This window comes from Cucurbita pepo, chromosome 10 (assembly GCF_057944985.1).
Source record: "Cucurbita pepo subsp. pepo isolate OVF chromosome 10, ASM5794498v1, whole genome shotgun sequence".
In the NCBI taxonomy this organism is placed as follows: domain Eukaryota; kingdom Viridiplantae; phylum Streptophyta; class Magnoliopsida; order Cucurbitales; family Cucurbitaceae; genus Cucurbita; species Cucurbita pepo.
Genome location: NC_141807.1, coordinates 3,611,720 through 3,633,316, shown reverse-complemented (window position 1 = coordinate 3,633,316; position 21,597 = coordinate 3,611,720). Strand labels below are relative to the sequence as shown.

The 21,597-nt window shown below is 33.4% G+C and overlaps 3 protein-coding genes and 1 pseudogene across 20 annotated transcripts; 2 read left to right on the top strand and 2 right to left on the bottom strand.

Annotated features, from left to right (window-relative positions):
* Positions 1–1,871: 1,871 nt before the first annotated feature.
* LOC111803260 (uncharacterized) lies at positions 1,872–11,334 on the bottom strand. Of its 17 annotated transcripts, none has more exons than XR_015422693.1 (6): positions 11,182–11,334; positions 7,956–10,849; positions 7,762–7,851; positions 7,232–7,337; positions 6,639–6,923; positions 1,872–2,366 (listed from the first exon to the last, which is right to left on the bottom strand). XR_015422693.1 is itself a non-coding variant. In XM_087127689.1 (5 exons), the coding sequence occupies exons 2-5, from the start codon at positions 10,487–10,489 to the stop codon at positions 2,342–2,344; spliced, it is 312 nt and encodes a 103-aa protein (XP_086983815.1). In that variant the 5' UTR covers positions 10,490–10,849; positions 11,182–11,334; the 3' UTR covers positions 1,872–2,341. The 17 variants fall into 17 exon arrangements, 2 of the variants coding, with proteins under 2 accessions (XP_086983815.1, XP_086983816.1); XR_002816365.2 differs by lacking the exon at positions 7,232–7,337 and having other exon boundaries at positions 7,956–8,900; positions 10,390–10,849; XR_015422696.1 differs by lacking the exon at positions 7,232–7,337 and having other exon boundaries at positions 7,956–8,017; positions 10,390–10,849.
* LOC111803254 (abscisic acid 8'-hydroxylase 3) lies at positions 4,196–6,976 on the top strand. Its single transcript, XM_023687583.2, has 9 exons — positions 4,196–4,455; positions 4,827–5,151; positions 5,239–5,388; positions 5,472–5,723; positions 5,853–5,939; positions 6,067–6,145; positions 6,404–6,510; positions 6,611–6,729; positions 6,837–6,976. Exons 1-9 carry the CDS (start codon positions 4,211–4,213, stop codon positions 6,928–6,930), a joined length of 1,458 nt encoding a protein of 485 aa, XP_023543351.2. The 5' UTR covers positions 4,196–4,210; the 3' UTR covers positions 6,931–6,976.
* Positions 11,335–14,351: 3,017 nt separating the features above from the next.
* LOC111803234 (S-adenosyl-methionine 4-1-methyl-2-pyrrolidinyl-3-oxobutanic acid methyltransferase) lies at positions 14,352–16,489 on the bottom strand. The gene is made up of 4 exons (XM_087127333.1): positions 16,357–16,489; positions 15,877–16,281; positions 15,550–15,804; positions 14,352–14,810 (listed from the first exon to the last, which is right to left on the bottom strand). The coding sequence occupies exons 1-4, from the start codon at positions 16,429–16,431 to the stop codon at positions 14,457–14,459; spliced, it is 1,089 nt and encodes a 362-aa protein (XP_086983459.1). The 5' UTR covers positions 16,432–16,489; the 3' UTR covers positions 14,352–14,456.
* Positions 16,490–18,671: 2,182 nt separating this feature from the next.
* LOC147790474 (S-adenosyl-methionine 4-1-methyl-2-pyrrolidinyl-3-oxobutanic acid methyltransferase-like) lies at positions 18,672–20,310 on the top strand (annotated as a pseudogene). The gene is made up of 4 exons (XR_015422756.1): positions 18,672–18,832; positions 18,933–19,322; positions 19,395–19,626; positions 19,711–20,310. The product of XR_015422756.1 is annotated as an S-adenosyl-methionine 4-1-methyl-2-pyrrolidinyl-3-oxobutanic acid methyltransferase-like (transcript).
* Positions 20,311–21,597: the final 1,287 nt, after the last annotated feature.

Below are 21,597 nucleotides of genomic sequence, written 5' to 3'. Positions count from 1 at the left end.
GAGTTTCTTAAATAAATGAATAAATAGTTTTTTTTATTGCATTCCCACACTACACCAAAAAAATATTTTAATTATTTTTTTGAAAAAAATTTCAAAATAAGATTATAAAATAATTTTTTCTAAATAAAAAAAGTGAACAAAAATGACTACTTTCTATTTATAACTATATTAATATTTGTATTTAAATAAGTTTTATATAAAATTATATCCTAACCATTTTTTATTCACTTGTAAAAGTATATAAAAATTTATTAGCATAAATTTATATTTGTCTTAATTTAGACCTAAATTAACAGATTAAATTATGTTTTTTTCTATTGAATGGTCAAAATGTTGTTTGAATCTATTTTATTTATTCAATAAAATTCTAATTTCAAAAATTGTTAATGTTTTGTTAGAAAGCATATTAAAATTATAGATTGATTTTTAAAACATATTTTTTAAATTAACACATTATTCTTTGTGAGTGTACTAATTTGATTTTTAAAAAACATTTGAGAGAAATGAAATTTATAAATTATAAAAAATGTGAGAGAAAAACAAATTGAGAAATGAAATATTAAAAAAAAAAAAAAAAAAAAAAAAATTAACACCAGCATTTGATGGTGGGACCCGGACTTGTATTCCAAGGTACGACTTGGAGTCGCCGACGCGCCGTTGACTAGGGCAAGTCTCTTTTTTTGTGGAAAAAATCCATGCGATTTTTCTACATTTATTTATTTATTTAAAATGATTTCTTCCCTTGGTTTTAATTTTAGGCTTTGTTTTCCATTCAATTCTACCTCAAATTTATGACATTTTTATCTTACTTGGTTAAAAGAAATGTTAGGGGAAAAAATTCTTATATATTCAATGAATTATGGAACATATTTGGTATGAAATGATAGGATCCGACCAAAACAATATTAGATATATTACTTTTTATTTAAATTTGTAAGTCTGAAAAAAAAATACTCAAATTTATGTACTAATCAAACCTATTTTTCTAGGAAACATATTTTTTATTAAATTAATGAATATTAAAAAAAGATATAATTTTCTAATAAAAAAAAACCATCACGTGGGAAGAAACTAGTTTATTTGCCTTCTGAAACCTAAATATTAGAATATATCTCTTAAAATTTTTTTTTTTCCTAAAGATTTTGAATTTTTCCAAACCATAGAAAGGAGCGAAGAAATTGGTCTATAAGTATTTAATACTTAATGCACATTTTCTTATCATTTTTTAATTTTTTTTAAAATTTTAATTTTTTTTTTAATTTTAATTTTAATGTTAAAAGTGAGTAGTGAACCCAAGTCCATATCTAATTAATACGTACTGCTTTGTCACCTTCGTCGCCTTTCAGCAGCTGTGCTCCGCCACCTCCGCCGGAGTCACTTAAAAAAAAAAAAAAAAAAAAAAATTTGTAAATTTTAAAACGGGTTTTCTCGGATTTTCAAGTTTTAGCACCTTTCTTATTCAATTGGTTTAAAACATTTTGGGCCTCTCTTTCAACAATTTACTCTCCCTATGATTTGTAACGATTTAATTTTTTTTTTCTTTTCAATTTTGTATGAATTTAATTGCACATATAACATGTATTTTTTAACCCTTTAATTTGGGGGAAAACATCATTAAAATTTAATGATTTTTTAAAATGTTAGAGACTAATAAACTAGTTAACAAACGAATATGCTTATAAACTATACAGAGTCAAAGTTAATACACAATAACCATCGATACTTACTATTGGTAGAATTTTCACTTGTAAAAATTAAATTGCCACAAATGTTAAAATAACTTGTTAATAGACTAAACTATTATAAATTTAAAATATGTCTAAAACATTATAAACCAAAGTGGGTGGACTAAGTTGTTATCTCTATAAAAATTTAAAGCTCTAAGACGATTAATCGATTCGATTTTAATAAAAAACCTCTCAACATAACAAATAATTAGATGATGCACCCAATCATAAGCTTCAACGATTTTAAGCGATACAAAATTAACTAGAACATTGACAAGCTTAGAGAGGGGAAAACTGGAGTTACCGAGTTTATGGAGTTTCATGATCATCATCCCTTTCAGTAGCTCCCTCGCCTTTTCCGTTCCCTCTTTCCATTCCCTGCCGCCAGTTTATATAAGTGAGGTTAAATAACCAGATTCACTAACTTACATATTTAACCAATAATAATAATAAATAAATAAATAAAACTAATTTAACTTTATGGAAAAAGAAAGAAATGTTTTTTTATAGTAATTAGTTTATATACAATCTGAATTTTAAAAATATTTTAAATATCCTAGTCAAACTCCACTCCTGGAGAGGTGGAAGAAGATGTAGCTCCGAGACACTTGAATTTAGCTAAAAAAATGCAGCTTCCACCTTCACAAATATAGCAAAGCAAAATTAGTGATCATTATTGGGAAGAACATATAGACATGATACCTTCAAATATCCGAATAACAAAAGAGAAAGAAAAGTGGAGGGAAAAGAATTAATAAATATTTCCATTTCAGCTTTGATCATCTGTAATAGTATTAGATAATTAAAGATTGGAACAATTTGTCCCATCATGCTATCAAAAGTCGCAGAGCGCGCACACACACTCAAGGAAAGATTGGATCTTTCGTACAAGAAATCAAAGAAGCCATATATATCAAATTAGATTTTGGAACAGTTTTGATGGAAAATTTTGATTCTTTCTAATGGAGGAGGAGGAGGCGGAAGTTGATGAGCAGTGAGGAGAGAGAAGGAGAGAATAATTGGGGAAGAGCAGATGTAAGACAGGGAATCCAACGAGGTTGAGAACTTTGAAAAGAATCTGTTATTGGGTAGTTGGTTGGAAGTTGGGACCCTTGAAAGGAAACACACACAGGAGCAGGCCACCGAAGCAAGGAGGTGTTATGGGCATGGCCGGCCACAATACTACAACCTGTCCTTATCACCCTACTTTCAGAGTTGTTATCATCTTACGTTAGCACAGGGAAACAAACTGCTGCTACACACCCATTTTAATGGCCTTTTGGATCCTCCTCTTCTACCATCGTTTTCATATATAAAAGTACTCACAGACCACCTGATCCCGACCTCGACCCTCCAAGAACCTACCACATTGGCTTCCCCAAGTATCCTTAAACTCTCAATGTGGGTCCTTTCGATTTCCATTTCCATTTCCATTCCCATTACCATCTTCTATCGGAATCTCCAACACCCCTCCCACTAGGCTCATAATAAGGACATCTCAGTCAACCCACCTTTTAACATGTAACTCCCACAAAATTTATCAATCCTATTCTCCTGTACAGTTCAAGATCAGTTCTCCATACTCATATTCACCTTTCAAAATCAACTTGAAAAAGACTTCTTCACTCTTCCTTTTCCTTTTCTGTTTCGAGGTGGAAAAAAGGCAAAGTCTTTAACTGTTGAGATAGGATTTGGGAGGGAGAACACCTCATGTTTGGTGTTCCAACTTGAATGGATATGAAATCGCATCCTCGGGCTGGTTTTAGAATCAATCCCCACCCAGATTGAGGAAGAGGAAAAGTTGAGAAAGAGGGAGAGAAAAGAAGAGGCAAAGATTAGAGGACTCCTTAACAATCAAATCATGATAGCAATAACCTCATCACTACAATATTTTCAAAACTCGATTATCACAGCCCCAAAATTACCTTCTAATTGAGAAATAAAATGAAAGACAGCTAAATAGAAAAACCAGAACAAATTGTAAATTTAAAGCCAAATAAAAATGCTCAATCTACAAGTATAAGTCTGATTGATCTCCATCAAATATAATGTTGGGTGGGCATCTAAGGAGTCTTCAATTATATATTAGAAGCATTTAGTTTGATCCCATATAAACATCAAATCCATATATCACAATCATAATTATAAAAGAAATTGACCGGTTATTTGTCCACTATATGATAAATATATTCTATCGGAAAACAAACATAATAGACCCCAACTTGAAATAAAGATTAAACCCGGGTGGATATCATATAATGTGTCGTTTTTATGGAATGGATCTTTCCATTTTCATGCCTAGGCATCCAAGGATATACATTGGCGACCATTTAAATATATACCACATATTGTCTTGTTGAACACTCTGGCCCTCCCTCCTTATATTTATATATTGCAGCATCTTGGAAGAGTAATCCCATCCCATTGGAACTATTCATTGTTTTCATCAAGAGTCAACAGAGTTTGTTGGCGAAAAGTTGAAGATGTTGTGGAAGGAGGAGCTCGTGCTCTTAGCTCAAAACTATTTTGACACTACGACAGTGGCGGCAGTTCTTTCCATAGGTATTTTAGTGTTGGTTTCCAAAGTTTGCTGGAGACAGAGGAGCAAGAATGTTGGAGGAATTCCTGGTCACTTGGGGTTACCCTTTGTAGGGGAAACCTTCTCTTTTCTTTCTGCTAATAACAGCACCAGAGGGTGTTACCAATTTGTCAGGCTCCGCCGGTTATGGTTAGTGGTTCTGTCCCCATGGTGATTATGGATATTCTTTACTGAAGTACTGTTGTTAGTCTGACTTCTAATATTCCTTTAATATGATTCCAATTTTCCTCATTCAAGGCCAAGTTGAACTACTTCCCTAAAATTTGTAATCTTTTAGGTGATTCCTTTAGCTTCTAATTCGATAATTTTAGAACTTTTAGATACAAAACTAGACTTGGTTACCGTCCCATACGAGTCAACTCCATTGAATTTTTACATTTGACGACTGATGTGAGTTCCATGGCTATTTGGGAAGGTCCATGTATTCATATATATGCATTAGCATATACATCCCGGGCAGTTTAGAACATGGAACTGATGACTGTGTGAAACTAAACCAGGCATGGTAGGTGGTTCAGGACAAGGCTATTTGGAAAAATCCATGTGTTTGTTCCAAGTGCAGAAGGTGCAAAGGCAATATTTGCCAATGATTTTGTCCAATTCAACAAGGGATACGTGAAATCCATGGGAGATGCTGTTGGAGAGAAGAGTTTACTATGCGTTTCCCACGAGGACCACAGAAGGATTAGGCGTCTTCTAGCTGATCCTTTCTCCATGACTTCTCTGTCTAAGTTTGTCAAACAATTTGACGACATGCTCTCCAAAAGGCTACAGAAACTAGTAAAAGATGGGAAAAGTTTTGTACTGCTTGATTTCAGCATGAAGGTTATAGAAAATAAAAATATAGTCATCTTTCTCAAACATGTCTGTTTGACTTGGCAGCCAACATATCTTACGTTATGTGATTTGCAGATAACATTCGATTCCATGTGCAATATGCTAATGAGTCTAAGAGATGAATCTACACTCAGGCAGATTGAAAAAGACTGTACAGCCGTCTCTGATGCCATGTTATCTTTCCCATTCATGATTCCAGGAACTAGGTACTACAAAGGCATCAAGGTACATTGATACACTTCAACTAGGACTTTTTAGCTTCCTTCAACTTTAGAAGCATATAAACTCATCATCAACAAAATGTGCAGGCACGAAACCGACTAATGGAAAGGTTAAGAGAAATAATATCCAGGCGACGGAGTGGAGAGGAGTCACCAGAAGACTTCCTGCAGTCAATGTTGCAGAGAGATTCGTATCCTCCGGATCAGAAGTTAGATGACTCAGAGATAATGGATAACCTTTTGACACTGATAATTGCAAGCCAAACTACCACAGCTGCTGCTATGATGTGGAGTGTCAAGTTCCTGGACGAGAACAGAGAGGCCCAAGAAAGGCTGCGGGTAAGATCCACAACCTGTTAAGTTATCCAAAGAAAAGTTAACAAAGGTTACCCATAATCCACTGCTCTTCATACTTTCATGCTGAGTACTCCTGTGGAATGAATACTAATGCCCATTGCAACTCTCCAGGAGGAACAGTTGTCAATTCTACGAAAGAAGGAAGATGGAGAACTACTTACTCTTGAAGATCTTAATAAAATGTCCTTTGGTTCAAAGGTTATATAATAAGCAGCCTAAGTTTGTTTTTATTTTGTAAGAAGTGTACAGAGTGCTTCAGATTGTAATTAATTCCATGCACAATGTACTAACAGGCCACTGACAACTTAATTCATTTGCATTGCAGGTCGTCAAAGAGACGTTGAGAATGTCCAATGTTTTGCTGTGGTTTCCTCGTGTGGCACTAGGGGATTGCAGATTAGAAGGTACGTTCCTCCTGTTACATTCATCCTCTCTTTTTGATATTTCACTAATGGAAACAAATGAACAAGATTTTCTATTCTACCGTAGGAAATGAAGATGACTCCTGTAGAACTATTTCTCTGCTAGAAATATACACATACGTATACAGAAAAGAATTATATTCTATTTGTAAATCGATAGACAGGATGCCAAGTGGACTTGATAAAGAGTTTTTGAACAAATTGGGACCCACTCCAACGCATTTTGAACGTGGTATGCAGGTTTTGAAATAAAGAAAGGATGGCATGTGAACATCGATGCAACATGCATTCATTATGACCCAGATTTGTACAAGGACCCCATGCAATTCAACCCTTCGAGATTTGATGTATCTACCTACAATCAATCACTGTTTCTTCTTGTCCCCCCCCCCCCCCCTTCAGCTACTAAACATATATTGTTCATGCACCTACGGGGCCTAATTTCAGGAAATTCAAAAGCCATACAGTTTCATACCTTTTGGATCTGGACCCAGGACCTGTCTCGGAATCAACATGGCCAAATTAACAATGTTGGTCTTTTTGCACAGGATGACTGGAGGGTACAGGTGAGTCTGTACATTCCTAAAGCAGCAGGCATTTCATCCCGTTCTAAGAACTAATTCCGAACTTCCTCTTCTTATCCTTATCATTATTTTTCCTTTGTATTGTTTAGGTGGACGGTTGATGATCCAGATCCTTGCCTCGAAAAGAAGGCACATATCCCTAGGCTGAGAAGCGGCTGCCCCATTACTTTGAAGACCTTGTAAGATGGGACATAAGCATAGATGTGAGAACGTTATTTCAGGTACAGGTAGGAGAAGTGGCAAGATTCTAATTGCATGGTAATGAGGAAGCAGCTGGATAATATGTATCATCATGGCCTCTAATTACCCACTTTTTTTAAGAAACCAGAAGAGAAAAAATAAAATGAAAAAGTGAACTTTGCACCATTGCAGTGGGAACTCCTCACTTTATGATGTGTCCTTTTTTTTTGATATAGAACTAGTAGTGGAGTCTATATAAAATTCTATATATTTTGTCCAAACTAGGGTAGGCAAGAGTTATTACTTGGCACGCACTCCTTAAGATCCGGTTATCTGTTTGGTTTGATTTTGCACGCCTATAATGGCTTCCCTCTAGATTCCCCGTCTGTCTTGACTCCGTGGTCTATTTTCTGCTTAAGGTCGAAGTATATTTCTTTTTAAATACTCTAATCTCTATGATTAACATGTGTAATGCTTGATAACGTTATTTACAAAGTACCATTCATGTCACTTCAAACCCTCCCCTTGCACCAGGAGAGGGTATTGCATAAGAATGAAAGTTGTAAAGAGTATTAGAAAATGCATATTGATTGAGTTTTTAAGGTACCTGAATACCGTAGGTTTTAAAGAGTAAAATCATATAAAATAAACAAAAAATTAAATATAAATCTGAAAACCCATGAAACAAACAAGTTCTTACAGTTTCTGAAGTACTATTATAAAATATTTCACTGGTTTATCTACTTTAGAAATATTTCTAAAGTGACTCTAAGGTCAGTAGTGAAGCATGAAATTTTCTATCAAATGATATGAAGATGTAGAAGTAGAACAGACCTTATAATCGACGATTTAGTAGCATCATTAAAAGAAAGATCTTCATCTACAATTGTGTCGTTCTTACATGAGTAGAAGATTAAGAGGAAGCTACACAGATGAAGCACGTTAACAAATTCAGAGTCAATTTTGTACAAGCAAATATATATCAGAAACTTGCTCTCATACTCATAGATGAGGAAGGAGAAGACTACCAGAAAAACCTAAGAATGAACACCTCAAGGATGATAACATCTTGCTCCGTCATGGTTAAGGTCTGAATGACATGTGAAATGATAAGGACGGCTGGCACTTGAAAGAAACAGGACCTTCATTTTAATCTTCAAGGAGAAACAATGTGCAATTGATAACAGGACTGTTCTTACAGTCCAAGTTTGAATCTACAATATCTAGGATAATGGATCTTCCCCAAATTGATCTTGATAAAGTAGTGAACCAACAAAAAAAAAAAAAGAGAGAGAGAGAGAGAGAGAGAGAGAAGAACAAAACACAGAGGGTACGATTTGCTACATTTTTCTGCCCATCACAAGCGTGTAAGAAGTTAGTACTTTTTTCTGCCCATCACAAGCGTGTAAGAAGTTAGTACTAGATATAATATACAGGGAAAGTATCAAGCTCATCAAGGGCCGCACTTCATTAGATAATTTTAATATTGAAGTAATTGTACATCTTTTCATTTTCATGCATTTGACAAATGAGAATTACATTCTTACGCAGGCATAAAAGGCAACCATCTAACATTTACAGTCCCAGGAGGATCGAGAGGAATCGTCTCAGAATGAATACAATCAATATAAATACACAAATTGACAGGAGAAAATTAGCCTAATATTGGCTTCACTATACCTCAAATTTCCTGGAATTGATTATGTAGAAAAATGTACAATCTTCTGCATGTACTACCAAGCTGTCTAACGCTGGCATTTATTACCAAATGATCCGAACTCATAATACTTGGTACTGTGATCTTCTACACTGCCCTATTTTTGGTTGCTTACATTAGGATGAGACCGAGACTTTGGCAGACTTTTTGCTAAGGATCTGAAGATTATCTTTTCACGGGGAACGAAAGGAGTGCAGACCAAAGCATTATCTTCTGCCTTCAAATTAAGATCAATCTGAACATAATTTGTCCAATTCTGTTGAATTAGATAATGAGTTTATTAGCAGTCCAATAAGAACTAGAAACTCTATAATAATCTGAAGTCTAAACCCAACAAGGTTTTCTTCAAGATGCAATAGCCTGCCTATGCTAAGATTTCTTTCTACAGTTGATTCTGCCCAATCATTATCAGACTATCCTTCATTTGTTAGGCTACGATGCTCGGTAAACAGAAGTCCTTTACTTCAGGATTTCCTTAAATATGAAACATCTCAATACCTTAGTTATTGCTTGTGGATGTATTTTATGCATCGATAATTAAATTTACAGAAAATATAGTATCTAGTCTAGTGTGAATCAAATAAATGAGTTCTTCCACCAATCTTCTATATCTTTTTCATTCAGTAGATCAAACACATGCTTTGATGTACTTGAGTTTCCCTGAATCCTTAACTTAAGACTGTAGTGCAAGCTTCTACAAATTTTCTAGTTATCAAATATCATCTCTAGTAGTTCACCGCACACAATAACCTAAAGGACAAAGGGTCAAGGTGTCCCTTTTCATAGAGGGAGGGGTCACACAAAGGTCTAAGTAGAGTTAGAGTATACAAAAAAAAAAAAAAAAAAAAAAAAAGAAACTAGGCTCATAATGTCTGCAACCAGCTTCGATACAGAATTTGTGAAAGGTGATTGCTTGGGCCCATAACGTGACTTCTTCAACTTAGACACATCATTTGTCCTAAATTTTCTTCCAAAGCCAAGTGGTGATCGCATCTAAACTTCTTCATCAACATTTTTTGTTGGTTCTAAGCTTTCGTCTGTTACATTTTAGTCGAGAGAATATAACATGTATTAAATATGCTGTTATAAACTGCATCGCCCCAGAAGGTTAAATAAAAGGAAACTGCATGCCACCCCCATTATGTTGGGGAGAAAGTCAGGAACTTTGGCGAACAAGACTGCTTTCTAGGAGATATTTCCAAATCCCCAATTAAAGAAGCTGGGTATTATTATCTACTTCAAGATGAAAAAACTCTTTTGTGCATTAAACCACCCGTAGAAATTGCTTGAAAGTTTTTAAAGGATCGAACTTACACCCAACAAGGTAAAGCCAACGTGTATGAGTTTGATGATCAATAAAAGGGATAAACTATCTGTGCTAATAAAACAAATTTATAGAAAATGGTCCCCAAACAACATGGATAAGGGTGAAGGGGTCGTTGGCTTTTGTGGACATTAGGATGAAAGGCCAAAATCGATGACTTGGACGACTAACATTCTGATGGAAATTTAAAGCTTTTATAAGGAATGGATTGTGGGACGAATAACCATTAGCTTGAAATGAGAAATGCTAGGCTTCCCCGCCTACAATAGCATAGGTTTACTTTTCCTCCACAACAATACTGCGAGGTTGGAGTGTTGGAGCGAGGGACAGGATTATGGAACGCTCTTACATTTTAGTGCAGTAAACTAGTTAGCCAAGTTGTAAATTCAAATCAATCACCATTGTAGTTCATAGGTAATACCTCCATGATAGAGCACCAAGATATTAGGATTGATCCCATGAGCAGCAACTGCTATAGCCAGTAGACGGAGTACACTTTCCTCCACTGCTTCCAGACACATCCACTATAGATGGGAAAAGTATCCGATCGGATGTCCAGATATAAGAGTCTGTCTGACCACTAGGAAACGTTGAGACAATAAGCTTAGGTATTCCAATATGAAGAGATTTTATTGCAGAGGATATGAGAGACGTCCCTTCACTGCCTCAAAGCAGTCCTATAGCTCCAGCAATAACCCCATCCTTCTGGGCTTTAATAAGAAAACTCATTATCAAGACTGCTTTACCCCGGTCATCGGAAAGATGATTTCAGAGAGATCATAGCAAGAGAGAACATACTCCCTCGACACGAAGAACAAATCGTCCAAACTCTCGATCCCATTCTGACGCCGGGTAGAAACATTAACAACCGTCACTTCGACCTGTCATTTCCACAACCACAGACAGTCAACAGAAGCACAACGAAGAGAATCGTAAATCCGACGATTCTGCTTAGAGCCTTAGATAAAGTAAGAATTACTTGTTTCTTTTCTCTTTTTGTTCTTTCTGTTCCCTTCTATTTCAGTTTACAGAAAAACGGTAGACGCGAATTTAGAGATCGATACATGTCGTTTACCTCCGATATTTTAGTCAATCAAAGTTGAAATCACAATAATCTCCATCAAAATCACGAAAAACAAGACAATGCATATGAAAATTTTCACCAAATGATGCACAACACATACATTCTAAACAATAGTTCAAGAATTGTAACCTTAAAACAAAAATCTCGAGAGAAACAATTCAGGTTGGAATGAACCGCGTCGTAAATGAATCGAAGCTAGCTTGGTATCAGCAATTGCGATGAAAAAAAAACTCGGGGAGTTTTACTTCCGCAGCCCTTTATTTTTTCTTGTTATATGTTGTGTGTTATTTTTTAATAATTCAAAAAGATCCTATTTATCTAAAATCTCATAAAATTTAAATATTATTTAAATATTAGACATAATCATCAATTCCACTATTTTATTCTTTATTCTTCCAAAAAAAAAAAAAAAAAAAAAATTGGGAATCGAGACAAAAATTCCCCATTTATTATTATTTTTTAAAATATAGTATATATATTATTTTTCAACATAAATTATTAATTGGTATTGATTTAGTCCTATTATTAACAATATACTTTTTTTTATTTTTTGTAAATTATTATTCACAAACAAAATATAAAATCAAAATAACATAATTTCAAATCTAAAAAAAACACTAACACATAGTTAATGATTAGTTTTATTTGATTAATAAATTAATAGTTAAATGGACAATAATGGTTATGAATGTATGTGACAAAAAATTAATCCAATTAGATTAAAATAAAAATCCCATAAATGTAAAAAATAAAAAATAAAAAAAACTTTGTTATTAAGAAACATATTAAACCGACATAAAACTCATTCAAACTTAAAATACAATTTTTTTAGTCGGAACAATATTAACTTGTAAATGAAATTAAAAAAATGGTAAATAGTTATCATTATTTAAAATTTATGAAATATATTTCCATCTTGTTTAAATGAAAAATCTAACCCACGAGTTAAATGAACATCTAAATAATTTTATAGTTGGATTAGTTTACGTGTTTATAGTAATATTTACAAATTAAACTTATAATTAACAAATTTCATAAGTTCATTCAATAACCCAATTTTTTTTCTTGTCAGCAAATATTTTTATATTAAATTATTCTGCTAATAAAGTTTTTACCGAAAACATATTGATTTAAAAAAATTAGTTTGGACACAAAAATAAAAAGATTATTATTATTTATAGACTATGATAATTATGTTAAGTTTTGAGAATAATACAGATGTATCCATTATTGATACCTTCAATGTTTGGGACCAGGGACCATTTTATAATAAGTCAATTTATTTTATTAACAAAAGCCAGTTAATTAAATTCATTTTTATTCCTCTAAAATAATAATAATAATAATAATAATAATAATAATAATAATAATAATAATAATAATAATAATAATAATAATAACAATAAGAATTATATTGAGAGCATAGTCCCATTTTTATTCTTATTGTGCCTTTCAACTTGAATAAAATTTACAAGTCAACCAAATTCGACCTTCCATTTTCGGGTTAGGTTGTCTGAGTTGTATTTTTTTCTTGTAATTAATTAAATAAAATCCTATTTATCTATTTTTGGGCCCACCTGTTATTGAAAATCCATCCCTCCACAATCTATCAAAACATTGGTACACCCGTGTCCATGTCATGTCATTTACGGACTTTGTACCGAATAACAGATGGATAATCCAACCCCTGAGATATAGGTTGGAGGATAATATTGGCACACTCGTGCCGCCCCATACTGTATTTGAAAACTAATTTCAAAAGAAGTCGTCTGAAACACTTGTGTCGAAATGCTTGCTGTCACTGTGACACACATATGTGTCACATGATAGCTAACTTAGGTCACATGGTTCAAGGGTGGTAGAGAGCTGACACCATGTCTCTCTTGTCAATCTATAGGAGAACTGGGTACTCAACTAACATTAAGAACTTTTCATACTGGCGGAGTATTCGCAGGGGGACTGCAGAACATATACGAGCTCTTTCTAATGGAAAAATCAAATTCAATGAGGATTTGGTTCATCCCACACGTACACGTCATGGGCATCTTGCATTTTTATATTATATAGACTTGTATCTAACTATTGAGAGTGAGGATATTATATATAACGTCACTATTCCATGAAAACAACTAGTTTTAACGTTAGTGCAAGTCGTCGTCAACATACAAATATTCAGATGTCTTACCGTATTTGCAAAGCTTAAGTCACTAACTTCATAATTATTTTATTTTTAGTTTCTTAGTCTATAAAATAATAATAATAATAATAATAATAACTTCTAAATATTATTTTCACAATTTATTACTTACCTTTTAAAAACGTTTAAAAAACTAAACCAAAATATTTATTGAGATTTTATCAAATTGAAATTCTAACTTTTAAAATCACTAAGCTAAAATTTAACTTTCACCCAATTAAATTTATAATTTAATTTTTTTACAAGTACATTTTTTAGAAAATTAATAATTAAATAATTCATTATAAAAACACTTCAAATTTTATAAAATCTATTTTGAAGTATTTATCAAAATTTAAGTTAAAATTTTAAAATAGTTGGAAGTCATAGATTTATTGTATTATTAAAATTCAGGAAATTTTATTAAACATCGTAAATTAATGTCACAACCTTTCATTTTCTTTTTAAATAAAGCACAGTGCAACTTTTATGTCCTTTTTTAATTGCATTCGCACCTAATTAAAATATTTATTTGACTAAAACATCGACCAATTTAATTTAATGAAATAAAATAAATATAAAAATTGAGAAATTGACCAACAAAATAAACACAAACAATTACCATTATTAATCCAACAAAATTATTCAACATAGCTGCCTCCTAATCTTACCCCACACACACACAAACACGATAATAGGATAAATGCATTGAAATAAAAAATTTAAAATGATTTTGCAAACATCCAATAATTATATGAAGACGTAGGTTTGATCAAAGAATAGAGCAAGAAGGATAGGTTTCATGGGGCACGACCACGTACGACGATCCATAATAAGGCGGGTAGGACGGACATGGGCAATAGGGTGGCGGGCAGGGCGGACATGAGCATGAGGGTGGGGGGGTGGGCTTGGGCGGTGGGTTGGGCTTGGGTGGCGGTCCAATGGTGTCTATATCAGCAATCTTGCCAGCGCAAGAAATGTTTCGTTCTCCTCTCCAACCAATGTGAGATCTCACACTCTTATATTCAGAACATTTTAAGCGGTGGAATGAGGATGAGAGAGGCTGTCAGTGTCTGCAACGACAAAAATCCAAGCATGTAAATGTGGCTTACAAGATTCAATGTCCTATAAAAACACAACACGTTTTGTCACAAGCTTCGTTCATAGTTTTGGTACAGAATTACATACAACAATATTTTATTAAGTAGATGGGTTTTTTTTTGTCGTGTCACTTTGGTTTAGTGAGGGAAACAGTGACATTGACAAGACTAGGTTTCTCTTTTGCCTTACGGTCTGCTATGATCTCACCGTATTTGATGAACAATTCATCCATAATTTGGTCTCCAAAATGGCTTGCAAGAATTGGTTCAGCTATAGCCCTTATGCCCTTTGCTACGTTGTCGCTGCTACTCTTGAAACCGTCTAATGCGTTGTTGCTGAATTGATTGCTGGAAACGTCCCAAACCCTAATGCCATCCACCACAAAGGATCCTTCTTTTGCAACCTCAATCTCTATTTCTGTTGGTGTAGGCTTGTATTTGGGTATGTTGAAGCTCTCCAATTTCTCCACTTCTATCTTTCCCTGTCATCATTATTTTTTTTTTAATTTTTTTTTTTTGATGCCAAGTTATAACGCTTAAGACGGATAAATTATGTTGAGAATTGCTAGAAGAGGAGTCTCACGTCAGCTAATTAAGGAGTTGATGATGAGTTTATGAGTAAGGAATACATCTTCATTGTTATGAATATGAAGCCTTTCCGGAAGTCGAAAGAAAAGTAATATTCTTAACTTAGCTATGTCAAAAGAATTTTCAAACTGTCAAACAAAGAAGTTGAGACTCTCCAAGTGCTGAACAAAGGGTGTACTTAATTTGAGGGCTCTAGAGAAGGAGTCAAGCTTTGATCAAGGGGAGGCTCTTCGAGGGCTACATAGGCCTTAGGGGAAACTCTATGGTGTACTTTGTTCGATGAGAGAATTGTTGAGGATCGTTAGTTGATCATGGATTTACAAGTAAGAAATAAATCTCTATTGGTAAGAGGCCTTTTGAGGAAGCCACTAAAACTTATACTAAAAGGGAACAATATCATATCATTGTGAAGGGTCGACCTTTTGAAGAAGCCAAAAGTAAAGCCATAAGAGCTTAGGCTCAAAGTGGACAATAACATACTATTGTGGAGGGTCGACCTTTTGAAGAAGCCAAAAGTAAAGCCATAAGAGCTTAGGTTCAAAGTGGACAATATCATATCATTCATTATGGAGGGAGGGTCGTGATTCTTAACCAATTATTCGAGGAATTTAGATGGAAGTGAGTGATGGTTACCTCGGAGACCATGTCGTTAAGCGCCACAGCCAAAAGCTCCCAAGTGGAAGAACACTCCCTACTAGCTGGGTTTTGGCTTTTCCTTCCCGGGAGTGTAAAAATCATGCAACCCCCACCCACCAATTCTTGTGCACGACACTTGAGAAACAAGGAGAAGTCCTTTTGGAATTGGTCATAATAAGCTCTCAGCACACTCTCTGGGCTCGTCTTAGCCATAAAAATGTTTCTTTTATTCTCCTCCAACCCTTCAGGAACCTAACCAAAAATTTAGCAAAAAATTTACGAACAAAGTGAGTGGTTAAGTAAGTAAGATGTGCACTACCTTACCTTAGATAGCCAATGAAGGCTATAGGAAGAATGAATAAAGTGGACGCTATGGGTAGGGAAAAGCCTGCCATAGAAAGACCCAGGCACCCCAGTAACGAGACAAGGCCCAAGATCAGCGCCAATCTTCATTTTCAAACGTTCAAGGAAGCTAGGCAGGGATTTGAAGATGGTATTGAAGTCATTTCCGGGTAAGTCGTTTAACAAAACTTGATATTCGATTGGTTCCTTGCGGAGCTTCCGACCAGCCTTTTCGACTGCCTCAATGAGTTGGGACACTGGCATCAAAGCGTTGGGTCCAGAAGAACAGCCCAAATCCGCGATGGTTAAAGTAGTTGGAAAAGTGGAGCAATAGAGGTTGACAATGGCTTCCTCAGCAATTGGCATCGTCATTGATATCACCTTCGACTGTTACACAAAAAACACAAGTTAAATAAGCCCAAAAGCTCACTCAAAGGATTAACTATGAAAAAAGATAGGGACCTGAAGACCGGAATTGGTAGCATAGCTAAGATCTCCAATTCCTCCATTCATGTGAAGAACTTGAGCTACTTCCATGTTCTCTCTCTCTCTCTCTCTCTCTCTCTCTCTCTCTCTCTCTCTCTCTCTCTCTCTCTCTCTCTCTCTCTCTCTCTCTCTCTCTCTCTCTCTCTCTCTCTCTCTCTCTCTCTCTCTCTCTCTCTCTCTCTCTCTCTCTCTCTCTCTCTCTCTCTCTCTCTCTCTCTCTCTCTCTCTCTCTCTCTCTCTCTCTCTCTCTCTCTCTCTCTCTCTCTCTCTCTCTCTCTCTCTCTCTCTCTCTCTCTCTCTCTCTCTCTCTCTCTCTCACAATGTGTTGGTGTTTATCTTTGGCTAGACCCGTCCTTCTCTTATACACCCCTTAACGTGTCACAAAAGTAGGATCGGGTTAGATTGTAATACTATCTTCTAAGTTTATTGGATTCACTTATCCAAAATAATATTAATCCAAACTGAATTTGAAAATTCTAACTCATTTCAAATTGGAAACCAACAATCCATATTTAGGATTTGACCAAACTTTCTAAATATCTCATCATTTAATTACTCCTATTTAAAAAATTAGTATTTCATAAAATAAAAGCAGTTCAATTAAAATGATAATAAGAATAAGAAAAACAAAGGTGGATAACCTAATACATAACAACGTCCTAATATGAAATGAGTTATTAGAAAAAATAACCTAAATCGACAATGTTAAAGGACTCTATGGTCTTCTTAAAATATCATGATAGATAAGAACTAATGATCTAGAGCTAACTGAAGAAGTCTCCAGTATGATGTTTGAATTGTTTCTTTCCTTCTTTAATGTCACTTTGCCATCTCTATGCGATAAACACGGTGTTTTTATAATAGAAAAAGCTTTCATTTTAAAACCATACCAATTGGTTTACGCAGACTAAGCTTTAGAGTCGGTGCTTGAACATTATACCAAATATCAAAAGTTTCTCCTAACTTTACCCAACTTTTCAAGTTCATTAAGTTTATAGTAATTTTATCTATTTTTGCCTTTGATTTATTTCCGTTAGAAGGATGATGTGTAGCATAAAACATAAATTTAGTAAAGAATCTTACCACCAAATAAGAAATCTATATATATATATATATATATATATATATAAATAAGTGTCCTCTAGTCTGGTCTCTTTTACCCAACAAAATTTATTTGAGCTTAATTTAATTCAAATATATAAAAAATTTGTAGATAAAGTTGATTCAATAGTTTTTTTAAAATTAAATTTAAATGGTTTATTTTAAAATATATATTTTTATTACCATACCATTATATATATACATATATTTATTTTATTTTTATTAATTTTGGTGAAATGGTCAAATTAACATAAAATGTAAAAATGCAAACTAGAGACGTAGAATAAAAGGATAAAAGGAGGATAGAGAGAAAGAAGAGCCGGCAACAAAAGGAGAGACATAAAAAACATGTTTTTTTTTTTTTTTCTTTTTCTTTTTAACTTTTAACCATTAAAAATTAATATAAACATTCTTTTTAGAAAGAAAAAAAAATAACAACTTCTCCTCCTTTACTCCTTCTTTAAAATCCTCGAACAAAATACACTCCAAAGCTCATAATTTCTTTATTCAACATTTGAGAATTTTATTAATATGATTAAGAAAATATCATATTAGAAACTATGACTTTTCACAATGATACGATATTGCACCCTTCAAGTCTAAGCTCTTAAATATTTCACTCCTCTCTCCATCCAACCAATGTACATCACTTACATGTAGCTTTCAAAATAAAGAAAAAGTAAGTACACCCAAAACACTAACTCATTGGAATCAAATTCTTCTTCAAGTGTATCCACATAGATTTTGGCAAAATATGACTCACGATCAAAATAAGTAAAGAAGCAAACGAAAAACTTGATCATACTGATTGAGTTAGGTCGAGTTGATAAGTTTTTCAAATTATGGAGTTTTTTTAACACTCATCTTTAACAAATTTACGAGTAAATGAGGCTTAATTTTTTTTTAGACTCAATCAAATTAAATTAAATGACATATTCTTGTATCTAAACAATAATTATTTAGTTGTTTGCCCATATTACGTTAAAAAAGCATTGCTAACGAGAGGACGATGAGGGCAACCATGCCCATACATCCAAAGCTACTTTATTTTTATGGTCGAGGAATTTTTTAAATGAAATGATTGAATACAAAACCAATGCTTAAAAATAAATAATTATTATTTTTTTAAATAATAATAAATAGGAAAAAATTGAACAAAATCCAGATTTAATTTGTGATTGTAATTACAGAAAACATGTAAATATGTATGTGGTGGGTAGGCGAAGGGAATTATAAATAAAGCGTCTCTCCCACAGCTTGAGAAGCACAAACAGAAATGGAAGTTATGAAACTACTCCATATGAATTCAGGAGTTGGGGTCCATAGCTATGCCAAAAACTCCTTACTTCAGGTCTTTTTTTTTTTTTTTTTTTTTTTTTTTTACATTTTTAAAATTAATACTGCTTTTGCATTAAACTTTTTTTATTTATTTATGATTGTGATTTGATTAGCATAAGGCAATATCCACTGCATGGCCTATCATAAAGGAAGCCATTCAAGACTTGTGCACTCACAACCTTCCAACCACTTTCAACATCGCAGATTTGGGGTGTGCTTCCGGGCCTAACACTCTTATGATCGTCTCCAATTTAATCAAACAGTTTCACCACTTTTATCAAAACCTCCCTAACCAATCACTCCGCTATCAAATCTTCTTCAATGATTTCAATGCCATCTTTAGATCCTTGCCAGGTTTGTTGGACAATTTGAAGGCCCAAATTGGAGGTGATTTTGGGCCATGTTTCTTCAATGGCGTGCCGGGTTCGTTTTATGGCAGGCTCTTTCCTAACAAAAGTTTGCATTTTGTTCATTCTTCTTACAGCCTCCATTGCCTCTACCAGGTGATTTTCAAAATCTTATTCTCTATAAATAAAAAAATAAAATAAAATAATTATTAAGTATGAAATTGAAAGGTTCCTGAAGGGATGGAGATAGAAAACAAAGGGAACATATTCATAGACACTACAAGTGGGGAGAATGTGATTGAGGCGTTTCACAGCCAATTTCAAAAGGATTTTGAAGTGTCGGGGAGAAGAAGTGGTAGGAGGTGGAGGAATGGCTCTTACACTGTTAGGAAGAACACACAAAAATTATTGTTACGCTTATCAACTCTTGAATTTAGCTCTCAACAAAATGGTTGCACAGGTGAATATATATATAAACATTGCTTAAAGTTTGCATTTTCTTTTATTTTGACTCATTTATTAATGATATGATTTGGAATTACAGGGGATGGTGGAAGAGGAGAAAATAGATAGATTCAACATACCCAACTTCATGCCAACTCCACAGGAAATAAAAGATGAAATCCAAAAGGAAGGAAGCTTCATGATAAAGCGTCTTGAAGTGTCCAGAATTGATTGGAACTTCTACAATATTGATGCATCAAGTGTGGGTGTGGGTGTTGATAGCAGTTATAACATTGCAAAGTGCATTAGATCTGTGATGGAACCACTTATGATCCCTCACTTTGGAGAAGCAATTATGGAACAACTATTTGATAGGTACAGAAAAATTGTGAAGGATGAGATGGCCAAGAAAAAGATTGAGTTCATCAATCTCACTGTTTCTCTCACTAGGATATAAAATGATTGGCCAAAACATGATAATATGATGTGGTTTTATGTCACAAATCCTTCTAAAAATATTGATACTATGCTATGCTGCAATGGAATAAATGGCTCTTCAGATATGAACCGCGACCCAAATATTGATACTATACTATGCTATACAGCTTAGTGTTAGTAAATATTGTTTGCTTTTGTTAGTTACGTATTACTATCCACCTTAAATTTTAAAATGTACGAGAGAGATTTTCATACTTTCATAAGAAATGCTTTGTTCTCCTCTCCAGTGAGATCTCACAATCTATCCCAGTTGGGAGTCCAGCGTCCTCGCTTGCACACCGTTCAATGTCTACTTTTAATATCATTTGTAACAGCTTAAGCTCACCACTAGTAGATATTGTCACTTTTGGCCCGTTATCAATAGTCATTAGCTTCATAATTTTAAAACGCGTTTATTAAGAAGAGGTTTTCACATAATTATAAAGAATACTTTGTTTTCTTCTACAATCGATATGAGATTTCACCGGTGCTTATATGATTTCATTGTCAAAAGTATCAGATCGGTGGCTGAGCGACTTCGGATTGATTACTTTGTAGAAGACATTATGGAAGAACTATTCTACGGGTACAAGAAACTGGTTGATGATCGCATGTTAAACGAGAAGATTGAGTTCGTCGACCTACTGCTTATCTCACTAAAATAAATTGAAATATAATATTATAATATTATATATACATAATTAATTGAAATATAACCAGATATGAATTGCGCCCAATTATTATTTATATTTTATTTAATAATAATTATATAATTTTTATTATTCTAATTAAGTGTATAATTAAGTTGATTAAAATAATCTTTCAAACCATTAAAAAAAAAAGATTAAAATGAATTAAGCAGCTCGTAACCCATGTTTTCTTAAAATATTCGATGACAATAAATATATATATTTAAGTCTTGAATAAATATGAAATTATTATTATTCAAAGAAGATAATACAGACACAATTCCTACAAAAATTTCTATTTAAATTGAAATAAATCTTATACATAATTCCTACAAAGACTCAACTGAAATATACCATTTAGTTGACTCCTAATAAAACGATAACGTAACAACTTCACTAATTCCATCTAATAATAAGTTGTACTAAATTCTGATCGAATTTTTTATATTTTTTTAAATATACATTTTTTATTAGAATATAATTATATATACTTATATTCCTTGAAATTGTCGAATTTTTTAAATTTTTTTAAATATACATTTTTTTTTTATCGGAGGCTGAGTTTTTTTTTTTTTTTTTTTTTTTTTTTTTTTTTTCTCTAATAATGAGAAATATATATTAGATGATAGATATTGAATTAAGATAATATTTAATTTCAAGTTCTTATAAAAAAAAAATGGGGGAAACATGCAAAACTAGAGACTTAGAATAAAAGGAATATATTTTTTAAAAGTTGGGAACAAACTGGAAAAAGAAAACCATGTCAGATTGAAAATTAAAACATTTACTTTGAATATAGTGAGGAAGAGGATAAAAGGATG